General features: G+C 29.8%; 2 protein-coding genes and 1 pseudogene across 4 annotated transcripts; 2 read left to right on the top strand and 1 right to left on the bottom strand.

Moving 5' to 3' along the window:
* Window positions 1-70: 70 nt before the first annotated feature.
* Window positions 71-2,772, bottom strand: LOC110612529 (rust resistance kinase Lr10). 2 transcript variants are annotated; one of them, XM_043956270.1, is made up of 5 exons: window positions 2,651-2,772; window positions 1,677-2,419; window positions 1,557-1,583; window positions 321-1,466; window positions 71-133 (listed from the first exon to the last, which is right to left on the bottom strand). In XM_043956270.1, the coding sequence occupies exons 2-4, from the start codon at window positions 2,374-2,376 to the stop codon at window positions 355-357; spliced, it is 1,839 nt and encodes a 612-aa protein (XP_043812205.1). In that variant the 5' UTR covers window positions 2,377-2,419; window positions 2,651-2,772; the 3' UTR covers window positions 71-133; window positions 321-354. The 2 variants fall into 2 exon arrangements, with proteins under 2 accessions (XP_043812205.1, XP_043812204.1); XM_043956269.1 differs by lacking the exon at window positions 71-133 and having other exon boundaries at window positions 265-1,466.
* On the top strand, window positions 2,582-5,941 carry LOC110613050 (LEAF RUST 10 DISEASE-RESISTANCE LOCUS RECEPTOR-LIKE PROTEIN KINASE-like 2.4). Of its 2 annotated transcripts, XM_043956267.1 has the most exons (4): window positions 2,583-3,443; window positions 4,004-4,066; window positions 4,506-4,535; window positions 4,656-5,941. In XM_043956267.1, exons 1-4 carry the CDS (start codon window positions 2,666-2,668, stop codon window positions 5,789-5,791), a joined length of 2,007 nt encoding a protein of 668 aa, XP_043812202.1. In that variant the 5' UTR covers window positions 2,583-2,665; the 3' UTR covers window positions 5,792-5,941. The 2 variants fall into 2 exon arrangements, with proteins under 2 accessions (XP_043812203.1, XP_043812202.1); XM_043956268.1 differs by lacking the exon at window positions 4,004-4,066 and having other exon boundaries at window positions 2,582-3,443.
* A 3,464-nt stretch (window positions 5,942-9,405) lies between these two features.
* Window positions 9,406-10,653, top strand: LOC122723437 (annotated as a pseudogene).
* Window positions 10,654-24,294: the final 13,641 nt, after the last annotated feature.

Below are 24,294 nucleotides of genomic sequence, written 5' to 3'. Positions count from 1 at the left end.
AATATAATATTTATAATATTAGTTTTTCTATTTTAAAAAATATATTAAAATATTCATGTTATTTTAAAAAATTTATTAATTGGTCCATCAATTAATTTTAATTATTAAATACTATAAAAATATTTAAAATGTCCTCCAAACAGAATGATTAATTAATAGATTTTTTATAAATATGAGGCACTAATTAATTAATTTTTCTAAATTATAAATATTAAATAATAAAATATTTAATATTTAAAATTACAAAAATTAAATAGTAAAACATTTGATGTCTAAAATTAATGGAATAACTAACTAATATATTGTTAAAAAGTTAAGACATTTTAACAAATTATAGATCACATTGATTTCTAATTACTCCGTTTCTGATATGACATCCAATTCTTGATGAAGCCGTCTTTGAGATTTTTTTGAATTCATTCTTGCAGGAACTGCAGACCAAAAAGGATTAGGAGGTATTGGTAGATTATCTCCGTCCCCTTCCAATATACGAACTACAACATTCATGGAGGGTCGATCTGCTGGGTTCCACTGAATGCATTGCAGTCCCACAATTGCAAGTTTCTTTGCAATTTTAGTATCTCCCTCTTCCTCAATCTCAAATCTGAGGTCTTCTCCTCTTTCCAAAAGATTATAAATCCATTTTGGGAAGTATATTTGCTCATCGTTTTCCTCAGTTACACGAGCAATTTTCCTTCCTCCAACCATTTCTAACACTACAATTCCAAAACTATAAACATCTGACTTGTAGGAGACATTTTGAAAGTTCCTTGAGAATAGTTCAGGTGCCATGTACCCAGCAGTACCTCTAGCTGTTTTGATGGACACAACAATTTGATCCTTGGAACAAAACTTGGACAGGCCAAAATCGGTGATTTTCGGGGCGAAATCATGGTCGAGTAAGATGTTATGGGGCTTAATATCAAAGTGGAGGATTCTCCGTTCACATCCTTGATGAAGATATTCAATCCCTTTAGCTATGCCAAGAACAATATCTTGCAGCCTTTTCCAGCCAAGGAGATGCCTCTTGGAGTCGGCAGAAGATATGAATTTTTGTAATGAATTTGGCAAATATTCATATACTAGAGCTCGTCTAAACCCATCAGCACAAAATCCAATCAAGCGGATCACATTGACATGGTGGATTTTGCCTATTGCTTCCACTTCATTGACAAACTCCTCTCCATTTCCTTCGGAGTTGTTGAGGACCTTAACAGCTACCAGAATTTCATTAGATAGCTTTCCTCTGAACACAGTTCCGTAAGCTCCTTGTCCCAATTCAACTTTGAACTTGTTCGTCATCCTCTTAATGTCGGCATAGGAATATCTAGTAGGCTTAAAAGCTTTGTAGTCCTCCAAAAATTTTTCAATCTTGGACTGATATTCTCTTTCTGTTCTATTGAACCTATACCTGCGGTAGAGTAGAATCGCTGCTACTACAAGAAAAATTGAACCCAGAACTGCACCTGTATGTATAAAACATCCCTAGATAACAACACCCATCTTCCACATAATCATAGAAATAAATACAAAATTCAAAATACAATATACGCAACCTGTTGTTATGAACTTTGTTGCTGACCCTGCAAAAAGAACAGAGCTTTTTCAGTTTTGGCACTACATGGATCCAAAGGTTGGATGAGTATTAAGAGATAGATGAACAGAAAACAACGTACCTTTAGCTGGTTTGATGATGCCGTAGCATTCAGTTTCAGATCCCTTCAATCTGCAGTACTTGCCTTTTTCTTCACAATAACTACATTCCGGATAGTACCAACTGAATTGAAGAACATTTTCCTGAGAATAGAGACTATATTCTGAAGCCACTGAAATGTTTTGTAGCTTGGAGCAAGACAGCAGCAGCACTAAGTCTTGAATAGAAGATTGCGAAGTAATGGCATAAACATAATGATGAAGACTACTTAGGCAAGTGATTGGCTGGAGCGAATGTCCTTTCTTTGAAGAACAATTAAATAAGGTAAAACTAAAAATGTAATCCATCAACCTGAAAGGATAAATATCAGAGAGATTGGAACTAAGAAGAAGCCGTTTTGGAAGACAAACTCTATCAAAATCACTTGCATAAATCACTTGAGACTTGTAATCAATTGTTTGCACCAAGAGCTTCCATGAATTTGGCAACTCCATAACTGTATGGTTCTTCTCCGAGCACCGCAGATCAAACCCAACTTCAGGATAGCTACAGTGGGGTGGTTGTCTCCCTTTGATTCGGAACGGAAATCGGACAGGTGGGCCTTGTATCCCACATGTCGATGTACTGCACTGATGATCAAGGCCTGCTCCATGCTGTGCTAGGAATAAAATGGACGGCAAGAGGAACAAGCATACCACCATTTCATTTGAATTACTCATCATTGCTTTCTAAATTCTTCTTCTCACTCTCTCTTTACAATATACACTACAAACCAACTTAGTGGAACCATCATGTATTGTTTATTTATTTTTTTTTTTTTTTTTTTTTTTAATAAAAAGCTGAAGTGCAAATGTTTATTTAAAAAAAAAAAAACTTTTTTTCTTTTTCTTTACATTTATTGTAAATATTTGAGCCTTAATTATTAGAGAGTATGTACAGAGCGTAGTATACAATTTTTGAAATAAATAATCTTTTTTTTTTAAATGCCCACTACACCTTCTTGCTTGGTCCATGTATGGGAAGCCAATTGAGAACAGAAATATTTCTCTTTCTCTGAAGCAGGAAAACAAACACATGGTGTATCCATCTCTCTGCTCTCCCATGATCATAGAAAGTCTTATCTTTCTTTTCCTGCTTATCTCCCAAACAACCTGCAATTCTACAGAAATAAATGATCAGTGTGCAGCTTCTTCATGTGGAAATATCCATAACATTAGTTACCCTTTTCGATTACATACTGATCCAAAAAATTGCGGAGACCACAATTATGAGCTTGCTTGTGAAAATAATCTGACAGTGTTGAGTCTATTCGGAGGAAAATACTATGTTCAGGCCATCAACTACGATAACTTCACTATCCGACTGGTGGATGCCGGCGTCAATCAATATGATTGTTCCTCCATTCCTCGTTTTCCTTTTACTTTCGACAACTTAATTTTGGGAAATCATGGATACTTGGTTTCCGATTTAACGCGTATGATTTGTTTCATCAAGTGCCCAAGTCCAGTTCACTCTCCATCTTACTTGGACTATTCTGCTTGCATCAATGGAGGATCTGCCTTGAAGATGCATACTTATGCGATGATTATAGATGAATCGAATTGGATATCTGATTTGATGGATTTGTGCAGCTTGGAGATGATATCTTTGATTCCACATGAATTGGGCTTGGAAAACAAGAATAATATATCCTGCGTTGAAATTCACAGGCGACTTGCATTCGGGTTTCAGCTTTACTGGCACAGCAACAGCTCGGTAATCTTCCTGGACGTTGATAACCGCATCAGTGGTAAGTGGTTACTATTTAAAAAATCTAATATTTAGTCCCTATAATTTATTACTAATAATAATTTAGTCTATATATTTTGCACAACAAAATATCTTTTTAGAAAAATAATTTTTACATTTTTAAAATTTTCTAGCATTTGAGTATTCAAAAGAAATTTCTCTTTAAAAAAAAAATATTTCTGCATTTTAAAAGTTTTGTTAACAATTTTATACATAGACGTGTCAATATATTTTTTTAAAAAAATTAAAATTTAAAAAATAATTTTTAAAAAATATTTTTAAAATATAAATTATTTTTCCCAAATAAACAGTCTTATCTCACTTTTACTTCTCTCATATACTTATATCAATCAGTTTTACCATTAGTTTTTTTAAAAAAAATTAAATTACTATTTATCTTTAAATATTATATTTATGGATAGTTTTTTCCCAATTTTATAAGTAGCTATAATCTCATAATTTATATTCATTTATTTTTCATAGCCGATCACATAATTGGATTCATTGTAATTATTTTATTATTTTCTATTGACTCATAGTTTTGTATTGATTTTCATATAGGTATATGTACACTCTTCAATGAATTTATATATGGAATCAGTTTGATCATCGAAACAATCGAATGTAAGTTTTCTCCCCATTCATGTAATTGTAATTAAGTGGAGATTATATAATTTACCGCGTAAAGTTTACTTAAAAAATCAATTAACACTATGATTTTTTTCTGTTAACTTTTGATAATTGATTTTTATATTATTTAATCTTTAAATTTAATTCGTAAAATATCTCTCTTAAAAATTCAAGGCGTATGTAAGTCATGTAAGCATGTAATAAAAGCATATGTAAACTATTTAAGCGTATAAGAGTTGAATAGCTATATTTTATAAAATTTATGTATTAAATAATTATACTATTGTATTAAAAGTTAATAATAAAAAGATTAGGTTATTAACTAACTTTTTGTAAATGTAGAGACTAAATTATGTATTTAACTTAACTAATTAATTATTTATTTATTTTTAAGAATATAAACACTCATTAATTTTCTGTACATTTTCTGCAGCTGAGTACTCAACGATATTCACTGATATTGGTAAGAAACAAGAACTACTTTCTTTCAAAAATAGCTAAGTAACGCCTGCATTTCTTTGCCAACAAATTAAAGCAACTAAAGAATTTGTCTCTCTTCAATGCTTTCCAAAATTTCATGCAGGAATTTTTTGGTTTGTAAGAGCTTTACTAGGACTTCCATGTGTAATTGCTTTTCTTATATTCAAGTGGCGAAGGAAACATATGTCAGAATATAACACAATCGAAGAATTCCTACAGAGTCACAGTAACCTTATGCCGGTAAGATATTCCTACTCACAAATTAAGAAAATCACCGGAGGTTTGAAAGAAAAGTTAGGAGAAGGAGGCTTTGGTTCTGTATATAAAGGAAAGCTCCGTAGTGGCCAGTTTAGTGCAGTAAAGATATTGGATAAATCTAAAGCTAATGTACAAGATTTTATCAATGAAGTTGCTACTCTCGGGAAGATTCATCATGTTAATGTGGTTCAACTAATTGGTTTTTGTGCCGAGACATCAAAACAAGCTCTCGTATATGAATTCATGTCTAAAGGATCTCTTAGAAAATATATTGATCTTGAAGGATCCATTTCGATAAGTTGGGAAAAATTATTTGAGATATCTCTTGGAGTGGCTTATGGTATTGAATATCTACATCGAGGGTGTGATATGCAAATCCTTCATTTCGATATCAAACCTGACAACATTCTACTAGATGAAAATTTCATTCCAAAGATTTCTGATTTTGGGCTGGCAAAATTTTATCCAACCAAGGGGAGCATTGCATCTCTTACCGTCAAAGGGGGAACAGAAGGATATATGGCTCCAGAATTATTCTACAAGAATATGGGGGGTGTTTCATATAAAGCAGATGTGTATAGCTTTGGACAATTGGTGTTACAAATAGCAGACAGAGGAAAGAAAGAAAATAATAAAGTTATTGAAAGTTTAAGTGAAGTTTATAGTCCATATCGGCTTCATGACCAACTGTCTAGTGGAAATTTACCAATAGAAGACATAACAGAGGAAGAAAAAATAAAAGCAAGGAAAATGATTATAACAGGATTATGGTGCGTACAGTTTCAACCTTCTGATCGTCCTGCTATGAATAAAGTCATAGAGATGCTTGAAGGAGATTTAGAAAGCCTACAAGTACCTCCCAGACCTACTTTATTTCCTCTAGATTCTGTAAATACAAATTGGCGAGAATTATTATTAATGACAGATGATTTTACAGAATCGAGTAGATCGATTAAAAATCTAGATCAAGGGACACAATAGGGAAATATTATGCTTAGTTTTACATGGAAAAGCTAAGATACCACTCTTTGAAAGAGTAGACTTCCATTTTAAAAGGTGGAACACAAATGTTCTTCCTATTGTATCCTTTTAAGTTGCTATAAATACTAAAGTTAATTAATGACTTGATGATATTTTGTAATTGTCTTGCATAATGATAATACATTTGCATCACATTAATGGCTTTTTTCCTCAAAGATAAGAAATTTCATTAATCGAAGGCATTAAGCCCAAAGATTACATCCAAATAAGGTCTAAGGCCTACAAACCATAACAAAATAGGATTCTAGGGCCCATAAATAGAAGCCCAATATAAGAACAAATCCTAGAACTCTAACCTATAATACATGACCCATCCAACCTGGTTGGAAGCAAAGCACCGCCGCCTATAATTGTTGGAGAAGCTCATCATTGTTGGATTGAAACAAGATTGATGAGTAGCTCCCAAATCATAGTCCAAAAAAGACATGCAAACATATTGAGATACCAGGAAAACAACCCAAAAGCCAAACAAGAAAGAAGATAGAAAAATTCAACTCCACGGCAAGGAAATAAGCCTTCATCGAAACGATTGCAAGGGTATGAAGGCAAGTATAAAAAGAGAGGGGACACATCAGTCGAACCACCATGCACTGCATGGATTTACGAGTAGAGTTCTCTAGATCTGTTCAAAACACAAACAACAAGAAAAATAGAAAAGTAGAAAATGATCGAGTGGAGAGAAGTTTTTCTCCACCTGAAGGGATAGATAGAAACCTCCTACTAAGATAAAGAATCGACAAAAGCTCTCGAAAAAGACGAGGCTAAACCTCAGGAAACTCAAAACTCTCTCTTTAAAGGGAACTGCTTATTTCCATTAAGGGTTAAAACCACCGATTCACATTAATGACTTGATGATAGATTGAGAGGAGCTATGTATATAAAGCAGTTGTTTTCATTTATAATAAGAATTGCACGTTTACATGTGAAAAATAGCATTACTACAAAAGAGAGAGAACTGTATGAAATTCAATAATGACAGTTGAATCAACAGCTACATCCACGTTTTTCTTCATAAGAATATGAATTTTATTAATCATTCAGGAAAAACTTAATAGGTCATATACCACTAACCCAACTTTCAAAATTAACGATTAGAATCTAGATATTTGCATGCGAACCTAGATATTTGCATACTAAGTGAAAAATTTAGAGAATCTCAAACAACACCGTCTCCAACGCTACATCAAATTTTATTTTAGCGTTGGAGATGGTCTCCAACACAACACCAAAATCCAGCGGGATTTTGGTGTTATGCTACAGTGTCATGCTATATTTAGTGTGACACGGTAGCAGCGCTATTTAATTTTTTTTTTTATTTTTTTATTAATTTACAATATAGTCCAAAATTTTATAATCTTTTTCATAAAAATTCTTCCTTACTATTTGAATATTTAAAACTTTTTAAATAGGTCCTTATTTTTTCACTCTCGTAATATATTATATTTTTATTTTTTATAATTATAAAAATTTAATTTAAATTAATATATTCTCAATTATAAATAGTATTTATAATAAATTAATTTATTTATAATATATTATATAGAATAAGTTGAGTGACACATATATTATAATTGAACAATATATATTAATTGAAAATACAATCAGCAACAACACACTAAATATTTAATATTCTGGTAGGTCGGACTCGAATCCAATAATATCATTGAGATATTGACCATACACATTAGAGGCGGATGACAGTGGTGGTTGTTAATATTGAGCTCTTTTCTCTGATATTCAAATTTTTTCTTAGCGAAACATTTCATGAGCAATTGAATCAAAAATAAAATTTAAATCGAGCAGTAAAATTTTATTTTCTTCTTTAAATTCCTTTAAGTTCAAAGCTCTGCTTTTCATTAGCCTTCCCTTCTCCCTTTCTGCAGTTTCATTCGCCAACTATATCACAATCTTTTTATTATCAGCATGTAAGTATTTCAGAGCGGATGAAAAAGATTTATCAAGTTTTTTCTTCAATTTTGCTTTTTTGACATCAAAAGGTCGACTCGATGATGTATAATCTCCTGCAATATTTTCATTTAAATAAATTGAAAATGATGATAAGTTTGAAGATGATACCATAGGTGAGTCAAGAGTAAGATTGTCCGACTCTCATGACACATAAGAAGAGCTTTGATTTGGAACTATTTTTTTTAGAGCTACTATCTTTGAACTTCTCAGCATCCTTCATCATGCTCCAAACATGGTCAAATTTGAATCTCTTTTTGTTGCTTGGATCTTACATGAGTAAAGTTTTCGCTTGATTGAGCTGCATAATTCGGAAAATGTTAAGAAAAATTCTAAGATTTATATACAAAGTAATAACTAAATAAATACTCACCAGATCTTGCTTTGAAGCACCACTTCGGAAAATGTTAAGAAAAATTCTAAGATTTATATACAAAGTAATAACTAAATAAATACTCACCAGATCTTGCTTTGAAGCACCACTAGCATGTAAGTTTTCAACTTGTCGATGACAACCATTTAATTTTCTTATAGCTTTCTCAATAACTTGCATTTGACATTGTAAAGATCGTGGGTTGCAAAACTCCCGAAACTCATTTTTTGCAACTTCATATGCTTTTGCCACCCGACCCCTAAAATGTTGACTAGATTGTTGTTTACCTATAACTAGATCTTGTGAAACATATAGATAAATTCTGCATAATAGCATATCTTCATTGGTAGAATATCCTGCAGATCTTGGAGTCATAGTTTACAAAGTGATTAAATATTGAAGGGTATGGCCATTTTATGGTAAGTTGTAGATGTTAGCATTCCAGTATATATAAATCAGATAGAATCTTAAACAATAATTAAACCAACAGTATCCTAACAGATTTCATATTAAAATCGACCGTTGGATGGATTTTATCTCAATCTCCACCTTCGGATGTTATGCATCCCTATCTCCACATTTTTCAATAAAGTCAGATGGAATCTTAAACAATAATTAAACCGATAGTATTCTAATGGATTTCATCTCAATCTCCGCCTTCGGATAGTATACATCCCTGTCCCCACATTTTTTAATAAAGTCAAATGGAATTTTAAATAATAATTAAACCAACAGTATCCTGATAGATTTCATCTTAAAATCGACCGTTGGATAAATTTCATCTCAATCTCCACCTTCGGATAGTATGCATCGCTATCCCCACATTTTTTAATAAAGTCAGATGGAATCTTAAACAATAATTAAATCGACAGTATTCTGATAGATTTCATCTTAAAATTGACCGTTGAATGGATTTGATCTCAATCTCCACCTTCGAATACTACGCATCCCTATCCCCACATTTTTCAATAAAGTTAGATATAATTTTAAACAATAATTAAACCAACAGTATCCTGATAGATTTTATCTTAAAATCGACCGTTGGATGGATTTTATCTCAATCTCCACCTTTGGATAGTATGCATCCCTATCCCTACATTTTTCTATTAAATATTGTATTCTTCTAAGATATAAACATAACTTATATTTTCTAGTAACTCATTTTCTAGTTCCTCTTAAATTTGAATCAAAAAAATTCTACAGATCATTACTTAAAATGGATTTCTATGTTGGAGATACATCAAATAATGATGCTGAAAATTCATCATCTTCTTCAGATATTGATGATTTTATTTCAAATGATAATGAGTTTGAAGTGGAAACACAAGCAGTTAATCAACAATTTCTTAGAAATAAGATGGTTTTGCAGCAAATACAAGATCAACACCGAGTTTCTAGAGGTGGCTCTGCTCCAAGTCTTCTAGTAATCAATTGAGATTGTGAAGCGGCTGATCGTAATTTATTTCTAGATTATTTTTCAAATAATCCACGCTTCAATGATGTAATATTTCGTCGACGATATAGAATGTCTCGAAATTTGTTCCTTCGCATTGTCGATGCAATAAAAGTGCATGATACTTACTTTGAACAACAAAGAGATGCAGTAGGTAAAATTGGATTATCTACTCTTCAAAAAATCACAGATGTATTTCGAATGTTAGTGTATGGTTTGCCAGCAGATGCTACCGATAAATATGTGAAAATTGGGGAGTCCACTGCAATTGAAAGTATAAAGAGATTTTGTCGAGTTACCGTTCAGGTATTTGGTGAGCAATATCTGAGATCACCAACTGCTGAGGATGTTGCAAGACTTCTTTATATTGGTGAGCAACTTGGCTTTCCAGTAATGTTAGGTAGTCTCGATTGCATCCATTGAAAATGGAAAATTTGTATTACTGTATGGGCTGGCCAATATACAGGTCATAGTGGATTGCTAACAACCATTTTAGAAGTTGTAGCTGATTATGACTTTTGGATATGACATGCATATTTTCGAATGTCTGGCTCAAATAACGATATTAATATTTTGGAGTCATCACATTTATTTTTCGACCTTACTAAAGGTATTGCTCCTCCCGCTTATTATGTTATTCAAGGAAAAGAATATAATAGGAGTTATTATTTAGTTGATGGTATATATCAAAAATAGTCAATTATTGTGCAACTGCAAACTATTCGTGAACCACAAAATAGGAAGAAGAGGTATTTTGCAATGAAACAAGAATCATGTCAAAAAGATGTTGAACGTGCTTTCGGAGTGTTGCAATCACATTTTACAATAGTTGCAGGGCCATCATGTTTTTAGAAAAAAGAAGTATTGTATGATATATTAACTACATGTATTATCATGCATAATATGATAATCGAGGATGAACATGACCTTAGTACATCTATTGAAGACGGTAGAGAATTTTCAGCTCCAACTGTTGAAATGGTTGTCGATAAAACTATCCGATTTGAATAATTTTTTGCTCGACATAAAAAAATTAAGGATAAAGATGCTCATTTTACACTTCATAATGCATTAATTGAGCATTTGTGGGAGCAATATATGAATTCAAATGATCATCTAAATTAGTTTATATTTTTTATTGATAATATAATATGTATGAGTCTATTTTATTTTAAATTTTGCTAATTAATATTTAATTAATGTAGATTTATAATTAATGTTTAATTAATGTATTTTTTTTTATGAAATGGGGGACTGGAGATTGGGGGAGTAGAATCTGAGATCTCTCAGATTTATTCATATACATTTTACCACAAGATTAAATCTGTGAATGCAATTAATGTATTTTTATAATTAATATTTAATTAATACTTTTTAATAATTAATATATTTTTATTTACCTCTAATATGATTGAATATTTGAATATTGATTGAAAATATAAAATATATAAATATATGGGGTGAATATATAAAATGATATGAAATTTTTAAGCGAAGTAGATAAATAAAGTTAAAGTAAAAGAAATAATATAATATTAAGAGAAGCGAAGAATATAAATAAAATATTTTTTTATATTAAAAATTATATATAATGTTGAAAATAATATTATACTATTTTAATATTTTGCATTAAAATAATATAAGAAAATGGTATTTAGCGTTAGAAATAGTCTAAAAGATAAGATCTGAACGAGGAGAACAATAAAAATTAATATTATTGTTTTTGTTACTATATACTAAAATAATAAAACTACTCCTCTATTTCTGTCTTTTATTAATTTCATTTTTTCTATATTTATAGGTTAGTTAATAAAAAAAATTTAATTTTTATATTATTTTATATTTTAATATAAATATTTAAATTTTAATTAAATTGGTCCGACATTCATACGTAGGTATAATTTGGAGATAATTTTTTATCTACTTTAAATTATTTTAATGAAATCATTCAATTTTAATTTTATTTAAAAAAATTACCCTAACCTAGTGTAGCAGGTTTCCAAGTTATGAATCCTTTATTCATTTTATTTCTTCCGCACCTATTATATTTAATTAATTGATAAAATTATTTATTAATAAAATATTTATTTTTAATAATTTTTTATTATTAAATTCTACTATTAAATTATGTTATATACTTGCTATTTAATATGATTATTTAAATTTTAATTTAGAAATAAAAGAAAAAATTTTCAATATATAAAATAAGAGTTTAAAAAATTTATGTTGAATATAATGGTTTATTAAGATTTTTTAGTAAGATAATAGTAAAATATAAAAATCTAAATATAAAAATTAATTAATTTTAAAAATAAATTATTAAATATTTGATAGAAATAAAATTAATGAAAATTTTCATTATTGATTGTTGAATATTATAAATAATGCTAAGTAGTTATTTAATTGCACAGGTAATTAGATATAAATAAATATTATTTATTTTAAAAGAATAATGATTTTTAATTAATTTTTAGATAATTACATTTTCAACATAAATTATTAAATATTTTATACAGTATTCGGTTCAAATTAAAAAAATCGATCCAACTGAATTAATTTAAAATTTTAGTTTAATTTTTTATTTATTTCAGTTCGGTTCGATTTTTAATTTTTAAATTTTCAGTTATTTCAATTCGGTTCGATTTTAATAAAAAAACTAAAAAAATCAAACCGAATCTATTAGTGATAATATAATATTATTTTAAATAATATAGAGATTAGATCATATTAAAATTAAAATATTTCAATTAAATTTTAAAATACTAAAAATAAAGTGTAAAAATAAAAAATTTATTAAAAATTTAAACTGATCAAATCAAATTGAATTGAACCGAATCAGATCAATTCGGTTCGATTTAGTTTCTGAACAAAATCAATTCGGTTTGATTTTTATAAATACCAAAATTTTAATTTTCAATTTCTTCAATTCGGTTCAATTTTAAATCAAACCGACTGAGTGCTCACTCCTAATTTTAAATATAGACATTATTAAACAACTTTATTATACATTATAAAAAAATATTTCATATCTTTATATTTGAAATATTTAAATCTTTTATTTACAGAAACTTTTATTAATTATAGAAGAATAAATTAAAACCTTAAAAGTTAGTTTTCCTTTAAGTTCAATTTGACAAAATTAATTTAATAAACACTAAAATAATAATAGTAAAATGGGTAAAATAAAATATAACTAATAAATAAAATAGTATTAAATTTATTAAATTAAGATTTCATTTTAGACAAAATAATCAATTTTATTAATAATTAAATTTTAATTTCTCTAAACATGAATTATGAAAGGAATGGAAAAATGAAGAAACGCAGAAAAAAAATACAGAAAATGAATTTTTTTTTTTTTTTTGCATATTGTAACCTAGGAATATGTTAGAATAGGTTAAATTCACTTCTTTTGAAATAAAATTAAAGTGAAAATAATTTTATTGAAATAAATTAAAGTTTAGTGATAGAAATGAAATGAATTTTAAAATTTAGTGTATGTGAATAAAATTATTAATAATTTTAAATAATTTTAAAAAATTAAAACATGAGAATTAAGATATTATATCAAATGTAATATTTTATTATTTTTTAGTCTAATTTTAATCACTTTAAATTCTTTAATTATTTTCATTTTCATTAAAATAATTGTCAAAAAAGTTTTATTTATTCTATTCTGCCATATTAATTTACCTATTTTATTAAATATTTTTGCTAAAAATAATTCTTTTTTTCCAATATGATATATCTTGATTTTTATTTTTTTTTTATTTTTGAATCAGATGAATTTTATTTTTTAATCAACTATTAGCTGAATTTTAAAAATAGAAGAAATATTTTTATAATATCTACTTATAATGATAATATTACATTCAAGCAACTTAATCAAATTATGCAAGAATTTCTTAAATACAAAAAATCTATCAACTTTCTTTCTTTAATGCTTGAGCAATTTTTCAAATTATGTATATTTAAAAAAATAATTTTAAAATGATGCAGGATCCGTTTGTTCGGCAGTATGACTGCCGAACACACTGGATCATTACAGTGCGGAACAACAGCAAGTTCGACACTATGAGTGTCGAACTTTGCTGTTTTGTGTCTCGGGCAGATAATCTGCCCGAGGAGAAGCAGGCCAACATTCTTCGGCACTCTAAGTGCCGAAGATGTGAAAGGCTGCAGGCTTCCACGAGCCTGCAGGCCATGCATGCATGCACCTGCATGGTGCATGCATGCAATTATATAAAAAAAAATTATTATTTATTTTTTTATATTATAATAATAAATAATTTTATTTTATATTTAAATTTTTGTTAAAATTTTTTAATATATATTAAAAATTAATAATTTTAAAATAAATAATTTATATTATAATAATAATAAATTATTTATTATTAATTTTATTAATGTTTAAGTTTTTGTAAATAATTTTATTAGAAAATATATAATTTAATATTTTTAAAATAAATAATAATTATGAAAATAAAATGAAATATTTTTCTTATTAATATAATAATTTAATTTTTAAAAACATTTCATCCATTCTATTTATTTATTATTTTAAAATTATTATTTATTTTTTTAGATTATAATTTTATTATAATTTATTATAATTTGTTGTAATAAAACTATAAAATTATGATCGAATGTTTAGCAGATCAAAGAATGAAACAGCCCTTTCTGCTTATTATTTATTTTTTTAGATTATAATTTTATTATAATTTATTATAATTTGTTGTAATAAAAATTAAATAATAAATTTAAAATAATAAATAAATAGAACGGATAAAATATTTTTAAAAATTAAATTATTATATTAATAAAAAAATACTTCATTTTATTTTCATAGTTATTATTTATTTTAAAAATATTAAATTGTATATTTTCTAACAAAATTATTTACAAAAACTTAAACATCAATAAAATTAATAATAAATAATTTATTATTATTATAATATAAATTATTTATTTTAAAATTATTAATTTTTAATATATATTAAAAAATTTTAACAAAAATTTAAATATAAAGTAAAATTATTTATTATTATAATATAAAAAAATAAATAATAATTTTTTTTTATATAATTGCATGCATGCACCATGCAGGTGCATGCAGCTTTCACATATTCGGCACTTAGAGTGCCGAAGAATGTTGGCCTGCTTCTCTTCGGGCAGATAATTTGCCCGCGGCACAAATCAGCAAAGTTCGACACTCATAGTGTCGAACTTGCTGCTGTTCGACACTTTGAGTGTCGAACCAGCGTGTTCGACAGTATGACTGCCGAACAAGCTGGGTTGACACACAGGATCCGAAAATATTTTCGGATCCTACATCATTTTAAAATTATTTTTTTAAACATACATGATTTGAAAAATTGCTCTGCACCATGCAGGTGCATGCAGCTTTCACATCTTCGGCACTTAGAGTGCCGAAGAATGTTGGCCTGCTTCTCTTCGGGCAGATAATTTACCCGCGGCACAAATCAGCAAAGTTCGACACTCATAGTGTCGAACTTGCTGCTGTTCGACACTTTGAGTGTCGAACCAGCGTGTTCGACAGTATGACTGCCGAACAAGCTGGGTTGACACACATGATCCGAAAATATTTTCGGATCCTGCATCATTTTAAAATTATTTTTTTAAACATACATGATTTGAAAAATTGCTCTTAATGCTTTATTAAATCCTTAGCTTCAATTATATTTTTTTATATTTTTTATATTTTTTTCAACCACTAATTATATTTTTTTAATATTTATATCCTTTTATTTTTCTTTTATAAATTTATAAATCTAAATTTTAATATATAAATCCTTTCTATTGTCACATTTTATGATTTTTTATACTGTCTCATCGATCTGTTGCATTTGTAAATAATACTGCTAATTGTTGTGGTGTACTAAAAAATAAAACCAGTTTGTTAGTTTAAAAATAATTGATATTTTCTATTATTGATCTATTAAAAAAATATTGATTTATGTAAATTGTAATTTAGGGTAATCTTTAGTAATATTTATTCATATATTTTATTATTATTTTACATTTAACAGCTAATCTAATATTTATTTTATATCAAATACTCAGCTTTAATCGTTATATAAATAACTAATCACTAATAGTTATTATCTAACAGTTAACTGTTTATGAAATAATTAACATCTATTAAAACAACTAACACCTACTGCTTAACATTCAATCGATTCGATTCAAAATCGAACTGAACAAAACAAAAATAAAAATTTTAATATTTTTACTTCAATTCAAAATCGAACCGAACAAAATAAAAATAAAAATTTTAATATTTATAAAAATCAAACCGAATTAATTTTGATCAGAATTAAATCAAACTAAATCAGTATGATCTTATTCAATTTAGTTCGATTTCAATTTTTAATAATTTTTTTTATTTTTTATACTTTATTTTTAATATCTTAAATTTAATTGAAATATTTTAATTTTAATATGATTTAATCTCTATGTTATTAAAAATAATATACTATTATTACTAATAAGTTCGGTTCAATTTTTTAATTTTTTTAATTAAAATCAAATTAAAATAATTGAAATTTTTGAAATTAAAAATCAAACCGAAATGAATAAAAAACTAAATTAAAATTTTAAATTAATTTAATTCAATCGATTTTTTTAATTTAAACCGTATACTACTGACCCTACAATGGATATAACCAAAAATCTTTATATATATATATTTGTTAATAAATTTTATTTTAAATTAAAATTAAAAAAGAAAAAATAAATTATTTTACTAAAAAATATTTTTTATAGAAAATATTTTTCAACAAATTATTTTTTAAAAATAAATGAAACTTAAGTCTCAAATCATATTTTTTATTCTCCTTCCTTCAAAAATTACCAATGATATTATAACTAATTTTTTAAGAACATGTAATTTGAAATATATTTAAAATGAGAACAAATACTAAAAAATAGACTACCATTTAGTATCAGCAGGATGTGCCTAGGGTTTTTTTATATATAATTACATATGTTAATTATTCTTTTCATATTAAATTGATTCGCTAAAAAATAAAATATTTTCGATATTCACTCATAAAAATTGAATTTAAATAAAAAAAATTCAAACCATTCCAAAACTCGTTAGTAATAAAAATTAATTTTAATTACTTATTCACCAATATTTTTTTATAAAGAAAATAATAGCTAATGTTATTCACCAATATTGTTAGGGACACATAACCCCTTTGTCCTTTTATAAATAATTTTATTTATACATAATTTCCTCAGTGGAGAATACTAATGACATACTTACACCCAATAAATAATTATATAACAAATGCAACTTTTAAGGGAAAATTATTTATTATTTTATTTTAATAATATAATTTATTATATAATAATTATATTACATAATTTTACTAATGATAAAATTTTTAATTAAATGTAATTTTATTTTAATTGTTAGTATATGTATAAATAAAAATTTAATAGATTTTTCTTAATTATTTTTTCAATTAATTGACATATACTAATTAAATAAAAAAAAGAAAGTGACATGATTGAATTTCATATTTTGATTTTTTTAAAAGTTAATTTAAATTACTGTTTTGTTGCTGAAATTGATAGAGGGAGAGGATAACCAAAGCACCAAAGCTAAAGGATAGGAAAAAAGAGGTGAACTAGGAAGCTACAAGTTTATATAGTTTGTGCTCATTTAAAAGAAACAAGTCACTATTAAACATATGTTAAGATAAGAGGACAGTACAAAAAAGTGTTTTTTGAGTTTATCGATTTTTCATTTTAAGATATGTGATTTAATTTGTGTCAAAATAATATCCGTGATATCTGCGTCGTTAGTAAATAGTCGCAATTTTTAGATGCCGTAAAAAATATTGATATAAAAATTATATATTTTGAATAAAACCACAAGATATCTTTTTATACTTTTCCTTTTTAATTAATAACTATATTTTATTTATCACGTCAGCAATTCTTGACCGCGTTAGAAAATTAATGCTTTTTGCTAACGGTATTATACTACAAGTACTATTTTGACACAAATTGAACTATATACCACGAACGAAAATGAGTGAAATCATATGATATTTTTTTTATACTTTTCCCTTGAGTTAATGATAGTGCTACTTTGATACTCTGCGACCAATTTTAGTAAATATGACATAACTTGAGCTAGAATTATCTAAATTGTAATACCCAGCTAGAACCCGTCATCAGAATTCCAACTTTCCGGCGGAATCTCCGTTAGAATCCGGAAATCTCGAATGTCGAAACCTCCTAAAAGGGTAAAATAAGGTTTTCATAAAATGTTTTTACATGTTTTATGGTTTTAATGAAGAAAGAAAATTGAGTTTTGAAAGAAAAAGTCATGGAGGAAAAACCCAGGTTCGGCCGCCGAACAAGGGGCTGTTCCGGGAGCACTTTAGGCCTCCGAAGGTGTTCTTGTCAGCCACCTATAAAAGGCCCTCTGTCTGAAAATGGGTGAGTTTTCCTCTCCATTTTCAGGCATAGGTGAGTTTTTGCCCTTCCATGGTTGTTTTGGTTGATTTTATGTTTTTCTCCAAGATCTTTATGAGTTTTAACTTGTTTTTTAAGATTTCAAGCCAATATCGAAGTTTTAGAGCTTGGAGACTTCCGGAGACCCTTTTCTCCTCATCTCCGAGTTTGGATCACATCTTCTCTCGATCTTCAAGAGGTAAGTGTAGATCCTCATCTTTTATGATATTTTAATGAAGTTTTTAAGAGTTTTAATGTGTAAAATGGGTAGATCTATGTTTTAGGGTTTATGTTAGATTTATGTTAAATGTGATGTTATTGTAATACCCGGCTAGACTCCGGTATCGGAATTCCTACCGTCCGGTGGAATTTCGGATGTCGGGAACTTCTAGAAGGGTAAAGACATGTTTTACAAAATGTTTTCATGAATTTTAATGTTTTAAAGTATGAAACTAAATGAGTTTTTGCATGAAAATAGCATTGGAGGAAAACCCAGGTTCGGCCGCCGAAAGTCAAGTTCGGCCGCCGAACATGTATGCGTTTTGGAGGCACGTTAGGCCCCCGAAAGCATGAGTGAGGGCAGTCCAGGTTCGGCCGCCGAAAGTCAAGTTCGGCCGCCGAACATTACATGGATGCGGAGGCACATTTGGCCCCCGAACGTGGCCTGGCCAGCCACCTATAAAAGGGGCACTTAGCCGAAATGGGTGAGCTTTCTCCCATTTTCGGCCACAGCTAGCTTCCGACCTCCCTCTTCCAAATCTAGTGTTTTTCCTCCAAATCCCTACCATTCTTCTTGAGTTTTAAGCTTGCATTGAAGGTTTTGAACATTTAAACCAAGTTTTGGAGCTTTGGGAACTCAGGAGCTCATTTTCGTGGATCTCCAAGTTTAGGTCGTCTCTCTCTCGATCTTCAAGAGGTAAGAGCCGATCTTAAGCTCCTCATGTGTTTTAAAGAAGTTTTAAGAAGTTTTATGGGGTAGAAATGCATGTTTAAGTTAGTGGAGCTATGTTAGGTTTTATGTGATTTATGAACAATGTGGCATGTTTGAGTATGCTTGAAGTGTTGTAGTTGGGGTATTTGATGTTTTGAGGCCCCTAGGAGCTTGTATGCTTGATTTGGGTGAGATATATGCATGATTGGTGAGTTTGGAGGCGAAAATGCACAAAGGAGCCAAGTTTCTGCCCTTTGGCAGAAACCAGGTTTGGCAGCCGAAGGCACTTTCGGCCGCCGAACATGGCTGGGGAGGCAGGCCTTTCGGCTGCCGAAGTTGCCCCCGAAGAGAGACTTTCGTCTCTGTCTGGGACTTTCGGCCGCCGAAGGTGCCGCCGAACCTACCTGAGTTTCGTCTCTGTCCAGGACTTTCGGCCGCCGAAGGTGCCGCCGAAAGTGCCCTGTTCAGCCACTTCATGCATATCTCTATGTGATATTTTCAGGATGTTTTAGGGGGTTTTTGGGGAATATGTTAGAGTTATGTTTATGTATGTTTGGTCCCTCATTGGAGTCCACCTGTGTAGGTTCGGACCCGAGGAACCAAGGACCCCAGCAGTGAGCCAGCTGCTACAGAGTTTGTCAGAGTCAGCCAGAGGTGAGTGGAACTAAACTTAACCTTTTAAATTAAGAAATGAAATGCTTTTATCATGCTTCATGCATCATGATCATATTATAGGTTGTTTGCATTAGAATTCACGACTATGCCGCATTGTATTGTTGTGATAGATGATAGTGGATGGACATTAGGATGATTCATTAGCCTTCTATATACGAAGTCCTGTGGTGCCCATAATAGGGCCGGGCAATAACTCCGAGTACGAAGTCCTGTGGTGCCCATAATAGGGCCGGGCAATACGAAGTCCTGTGGTGCCCATAATAGGGCCGGGCATGGAGTTGAGGGATTTTTGAATCAGTCCATCCGTGGTGTGATTTATTTGTGCAGTGACGCATTTCATGATAGCATGTTTTAAACATTCTTTTTACAGTTCTACTCACTGGGCATCTAGCTCACCCCTCTCCCCTAACCCCCAGGTTTGCAGGTACGGGATAGATAGAGAAGACAAGACGAGAAAAAGTCATATGTATGTAATAGTTAGTTTGTGGACATGACAATTGTATTATGATGAAATGTAAAAATATTCAGGATGTTATGTAATGAGGTTATTGAGGATAGAGTTGTGCTTGACCATAATATATTGTTAATCCCTTTTGTATATACATGATCTTATGTTATGATGTTTATGTAAACTAACTCAACACAGGTTGTTTTGCCTTTAAGGCTTGATGAGATCCCACAGAGGGACTATGTTATGTATATGATCAGAGTATGCACAGGTTGAGTTAGTTGATGACAGTATGTATGAAGAAAAGTTTTAATTTTTATGCATGTTGTTGATCATGTATGGGATTATACAGGGTTACAGGTTATATGTCAGGCTTGCTACGGGTCCCGGCGGCCTTAAGTCGACCCGGATCCTAGCGCCGGTAGCGGTCCGATTTTCCGGGGCGTTACAGTTATGTTGATGTTTGTTGGGGGTTTAGGTTAGTTTTTACCCCCCCTTATGCTTGTGGGAGTGTGTATGCATGCTTTTAGTTGTTGGGTGTGAGGATTTGAGAGTTTTGGGGTTGGAAATGCTTGTGGCAGATTCAAACCTGCTGTTCGGAGGGAACCAGGTTCGGCCGTCGAAACAATGTTCGGCCGCCGAACCTGCCCCTGAAAGTGCCTGACTTTCGGATCTTCCGAAAGTGCCTGACTTTCGGATCTGGAAGGGACCTTCGGCCGCCGAACCTGCCGCTGAAAGTCCTCTGTCCAGCCCTTCCTTGGGTGTTTTATATGATTGTTTTAGGATGTTTTAAGGGGTTTTTGAGAAGATGTTTAGAGTCTTGTTAGAGCTTGTGTGGTCCCTCATCTAAGTCCACCTGTGTAGGATCGGACCAGAGAGACCCTAGAGGCCGGCAGTGAGTTAGCTGCTTCAGAGTTAGTCAAGCGTCAGCCAGAGGTGAATAGAACTAACTAATCAAATGTTTTAAGCATGCTCATGCATCATGGATACCATGTATATGTATTAGGCTATTTGCACTGGATTTCACGAATATGCTGCATTGCATAATTTGATGTTGGTGTGGATGGACAACAGAACGACCCATTAGCCCTCTAGATGTAATGTTATGTAATGGAAGACTAGGGTTGCCCATTCTACGCCCTTGGTACACAGCTTATGTATGTAAAGTAATCCTGAGGAGCTCCATCGAGGGCCGGGCATAGAGTAGAGGGATTTTTGGGTCAGTCCATTCGTGATGTGAATTGTTTGTGCTGTGATGCATTTCATGAAAGCATATGATTATTAAATTATTTTTACTGTTCTACTCACTAGGCTCTTATAGCTTACCCCCTCTCCCTAACCCCCAAGTTGCAGGGTTTGAGATAGCACAGGAAGTCAGCAAGGGTGAGATTTTTGTTGTTGTTGTAATATAATAGTGTGGACATGTAATATTCTTATGGTTATTAGAATTGTGTTTTGCCCTATTGGTTGTTGAAATCCCTGTTAACATGATCTCTATGTAATATTTTTATTGATGAGATATGAGAACCAAGCTTGATATATGTGTTGTTGACCACACTAGGGCATTTGATGAGGGCTCTAACATGGGTTATATGTTTACAGTTTATAAGGATTGCACAGGTCAAGCTTGAAATATAAAATGTTTTAAAGTAAAGTTTTTGAAATGTTCGTCATGTATGGGATTTTACCAGGTTTATAGGATGTATGTTAGGCTTGCTACGGGTCCCGACGACCTTAAGTCGATCTGGATCCTAGCGCCGGTAGCGGTCCGATTTCCGGATTGTTACATAAATAACTTGAAATTTGACTCATACGGAACTTGAGAGATAAATCTAAATGTTTGTAAAAGGCTATTTTGCCAAATTGTGTCGTTAACCTTGAACACTAAGGCTAAATTTTATGGGGAAATACCATGAATTGGGGCTGTAAAAGGAACATGAAAACTAAAGTCAATTGAGATATATTTTGAACAATTTGTATAAATTAATTTATAACTAAAGTGCAAATATCCAAATGAACTTATCTTTGAACCATTAGAACTTTGAGATATAGAAATAAAAATTCATAAAAGAGATATTAATCTAATTTTATATGGGTTTTAGTGTGTACAAAGATCGAATAAAATAAAATTTCTGGATATGAGTCACGGGACAGGTTGTACAAAAATATTTATAATATGACTAACAATTATCCAAATAAAGAAATTCCAATGCCAAATGAAACTTAAGAATAGATCTAAAAATTTTAAGAATAATGATGCTAAAAAATTCAAGATAACATTCTAAAAGCAGGATACATTGCCAGAAAACCAAAATTGAGACTGAAATTTTTAATTGTGAACAGTTTGAGAATAATTAACTATAACCTGAGTTACAAAGCTCAGGATGTGATGATTTTTAATTCTTTAGGAAGCTGAGACATGAAGGAATATTCTTCATAAAATGACAAGAATTTATTTAACATTTAATTTATCTAAAAGTAGGTTGCAAAATGAGATAGTAACCTACCTTCGATATGACAATACAATATGCTTCTTCTACTTTCAAAAAAATATGTTATGATATGAAGATACGATAATATTTAAATTTTAAATTATTATTTTATGAGTTTGGATATAATTTAATAGATAATTTTATTAAGATTTACTGTTATATATTTCCTATAGAATAAAATAATAACACCATTATATTTTTTCTTCCTCTCCCCTCAAAAATCAACAATTGATATCAGTGCTATTTCATAAAGGCCTGTGAGAAATACAAGATGAGAAAAAATAGAGAAAAAAAAGAGAAGATGGAACATCAGAAAATGCCATATGAAGAAAAATCAAGTTAGAAAAAGGAAAGGTTCCTCCATACCACAATAAGCCTATGTCACAATAAACCAATACCCCAATAAACCCAAGATAGCTATGTCAGAAGATTAAGAACTCCTAAAAAAATACAACATCAATGTTAATATGAACGTTAATGCCCATGCCGACATACCAATATTGATGTTGACATATACCAATGTCGATGCGGATGTCGATATACCAATGTTGATATCAATACTTATTGTCAATATCAATGTCATATCCATACTAAGAACCTAAGCATGTTCATAAAATACAAATAAAAAGAAAAGTGCTCATGAAGAGACCGACAACGTTACAAAACTAGGATAATCTACGATAAAAAATACAAAGAGTGTTGAAATATACTTTTTCTACTTTGAAAAAATATATTATGATACAAAAATAGGATAAAATTTAAATTTTAAGTTATTATTTATGAGTTTAGATATAGTGCAGTAGATAATTTTATTAAAATTTTCTGTTATATTTTTCCTACATATGTATCATATTTCAATGAATACATTAACAAAATCATTATATATCTTTTTTCCTCTCCTCTCAAAAACTAACAAGTAACAATTTGATTTGCTATATTGACTATTTTATTCCTATAGTGAGAATCTATAAGTGTAATTTTTAAAATTGGTTTTAAAGAGAACAAACGTAATATTTGGTATGAACAAAAAGAATGCTCAATTTTTAAAATCAAATATGGATAAAGTATAAGTGTGTCTAATACACATGATTTATTTGCAATTTAATAAGAGAGTTATTATATAAATTATTCATCACTTTTAGTAGTAGGAGTTTAAAGTTAGTATAAGGTTTTAGTAGTAGGAGTCTAAAGTTAGCATAAGAGGGATGTCATATCATTTGTATTAGAGTACTGAGCTACAGTTTATATGAACTTGGACTATGATGAGATACCCCACAGATTGGCTCATAGGGCCACCACTACAGTTAGAGATGAGCATTCGATCGGTTTTGGGGTGAGCATTAGTCAGTTCAAAATCGAATCGAACTGAATAAACCAAAAATCAAAATTTTGGTATTTATAAAAATCGAATCAATTTTGATTAGAAATCAAATCGAATTGAACAGGTCTGATCAGTTCGATTCGATCGATTTGAATTTTTAATAAATTTTTTATTTTTACACTTTATTTTTAATATTTTAAAATTTAATTAGAATATTTTAACTTTAATATGATCTAATATCTCTATATTATTGAAAATAATATATTATTATCACTAATCGGTTCGATTTTTC

The sequence above is a fragment of the Manihot esculenta genome, chromosome 4 (genome assembly GCF_001659605.2).
Source record: "Manihot esculenta cultivar AM560-2 chromosome 4, M.esculenta_v8, whole genome shotgun sequence".
Classification (NCBI taxonomy): domain Eukaryota; kingdom Viridiplantae; phylum Streptophyta; class Magnoliopsida; order Malpighiales; family Euphorbiaceae; genus Manihot; species Manihot esculenta.
This window is presented reverse-complemented; position numbering and strand designations above follow the sequence as displayed.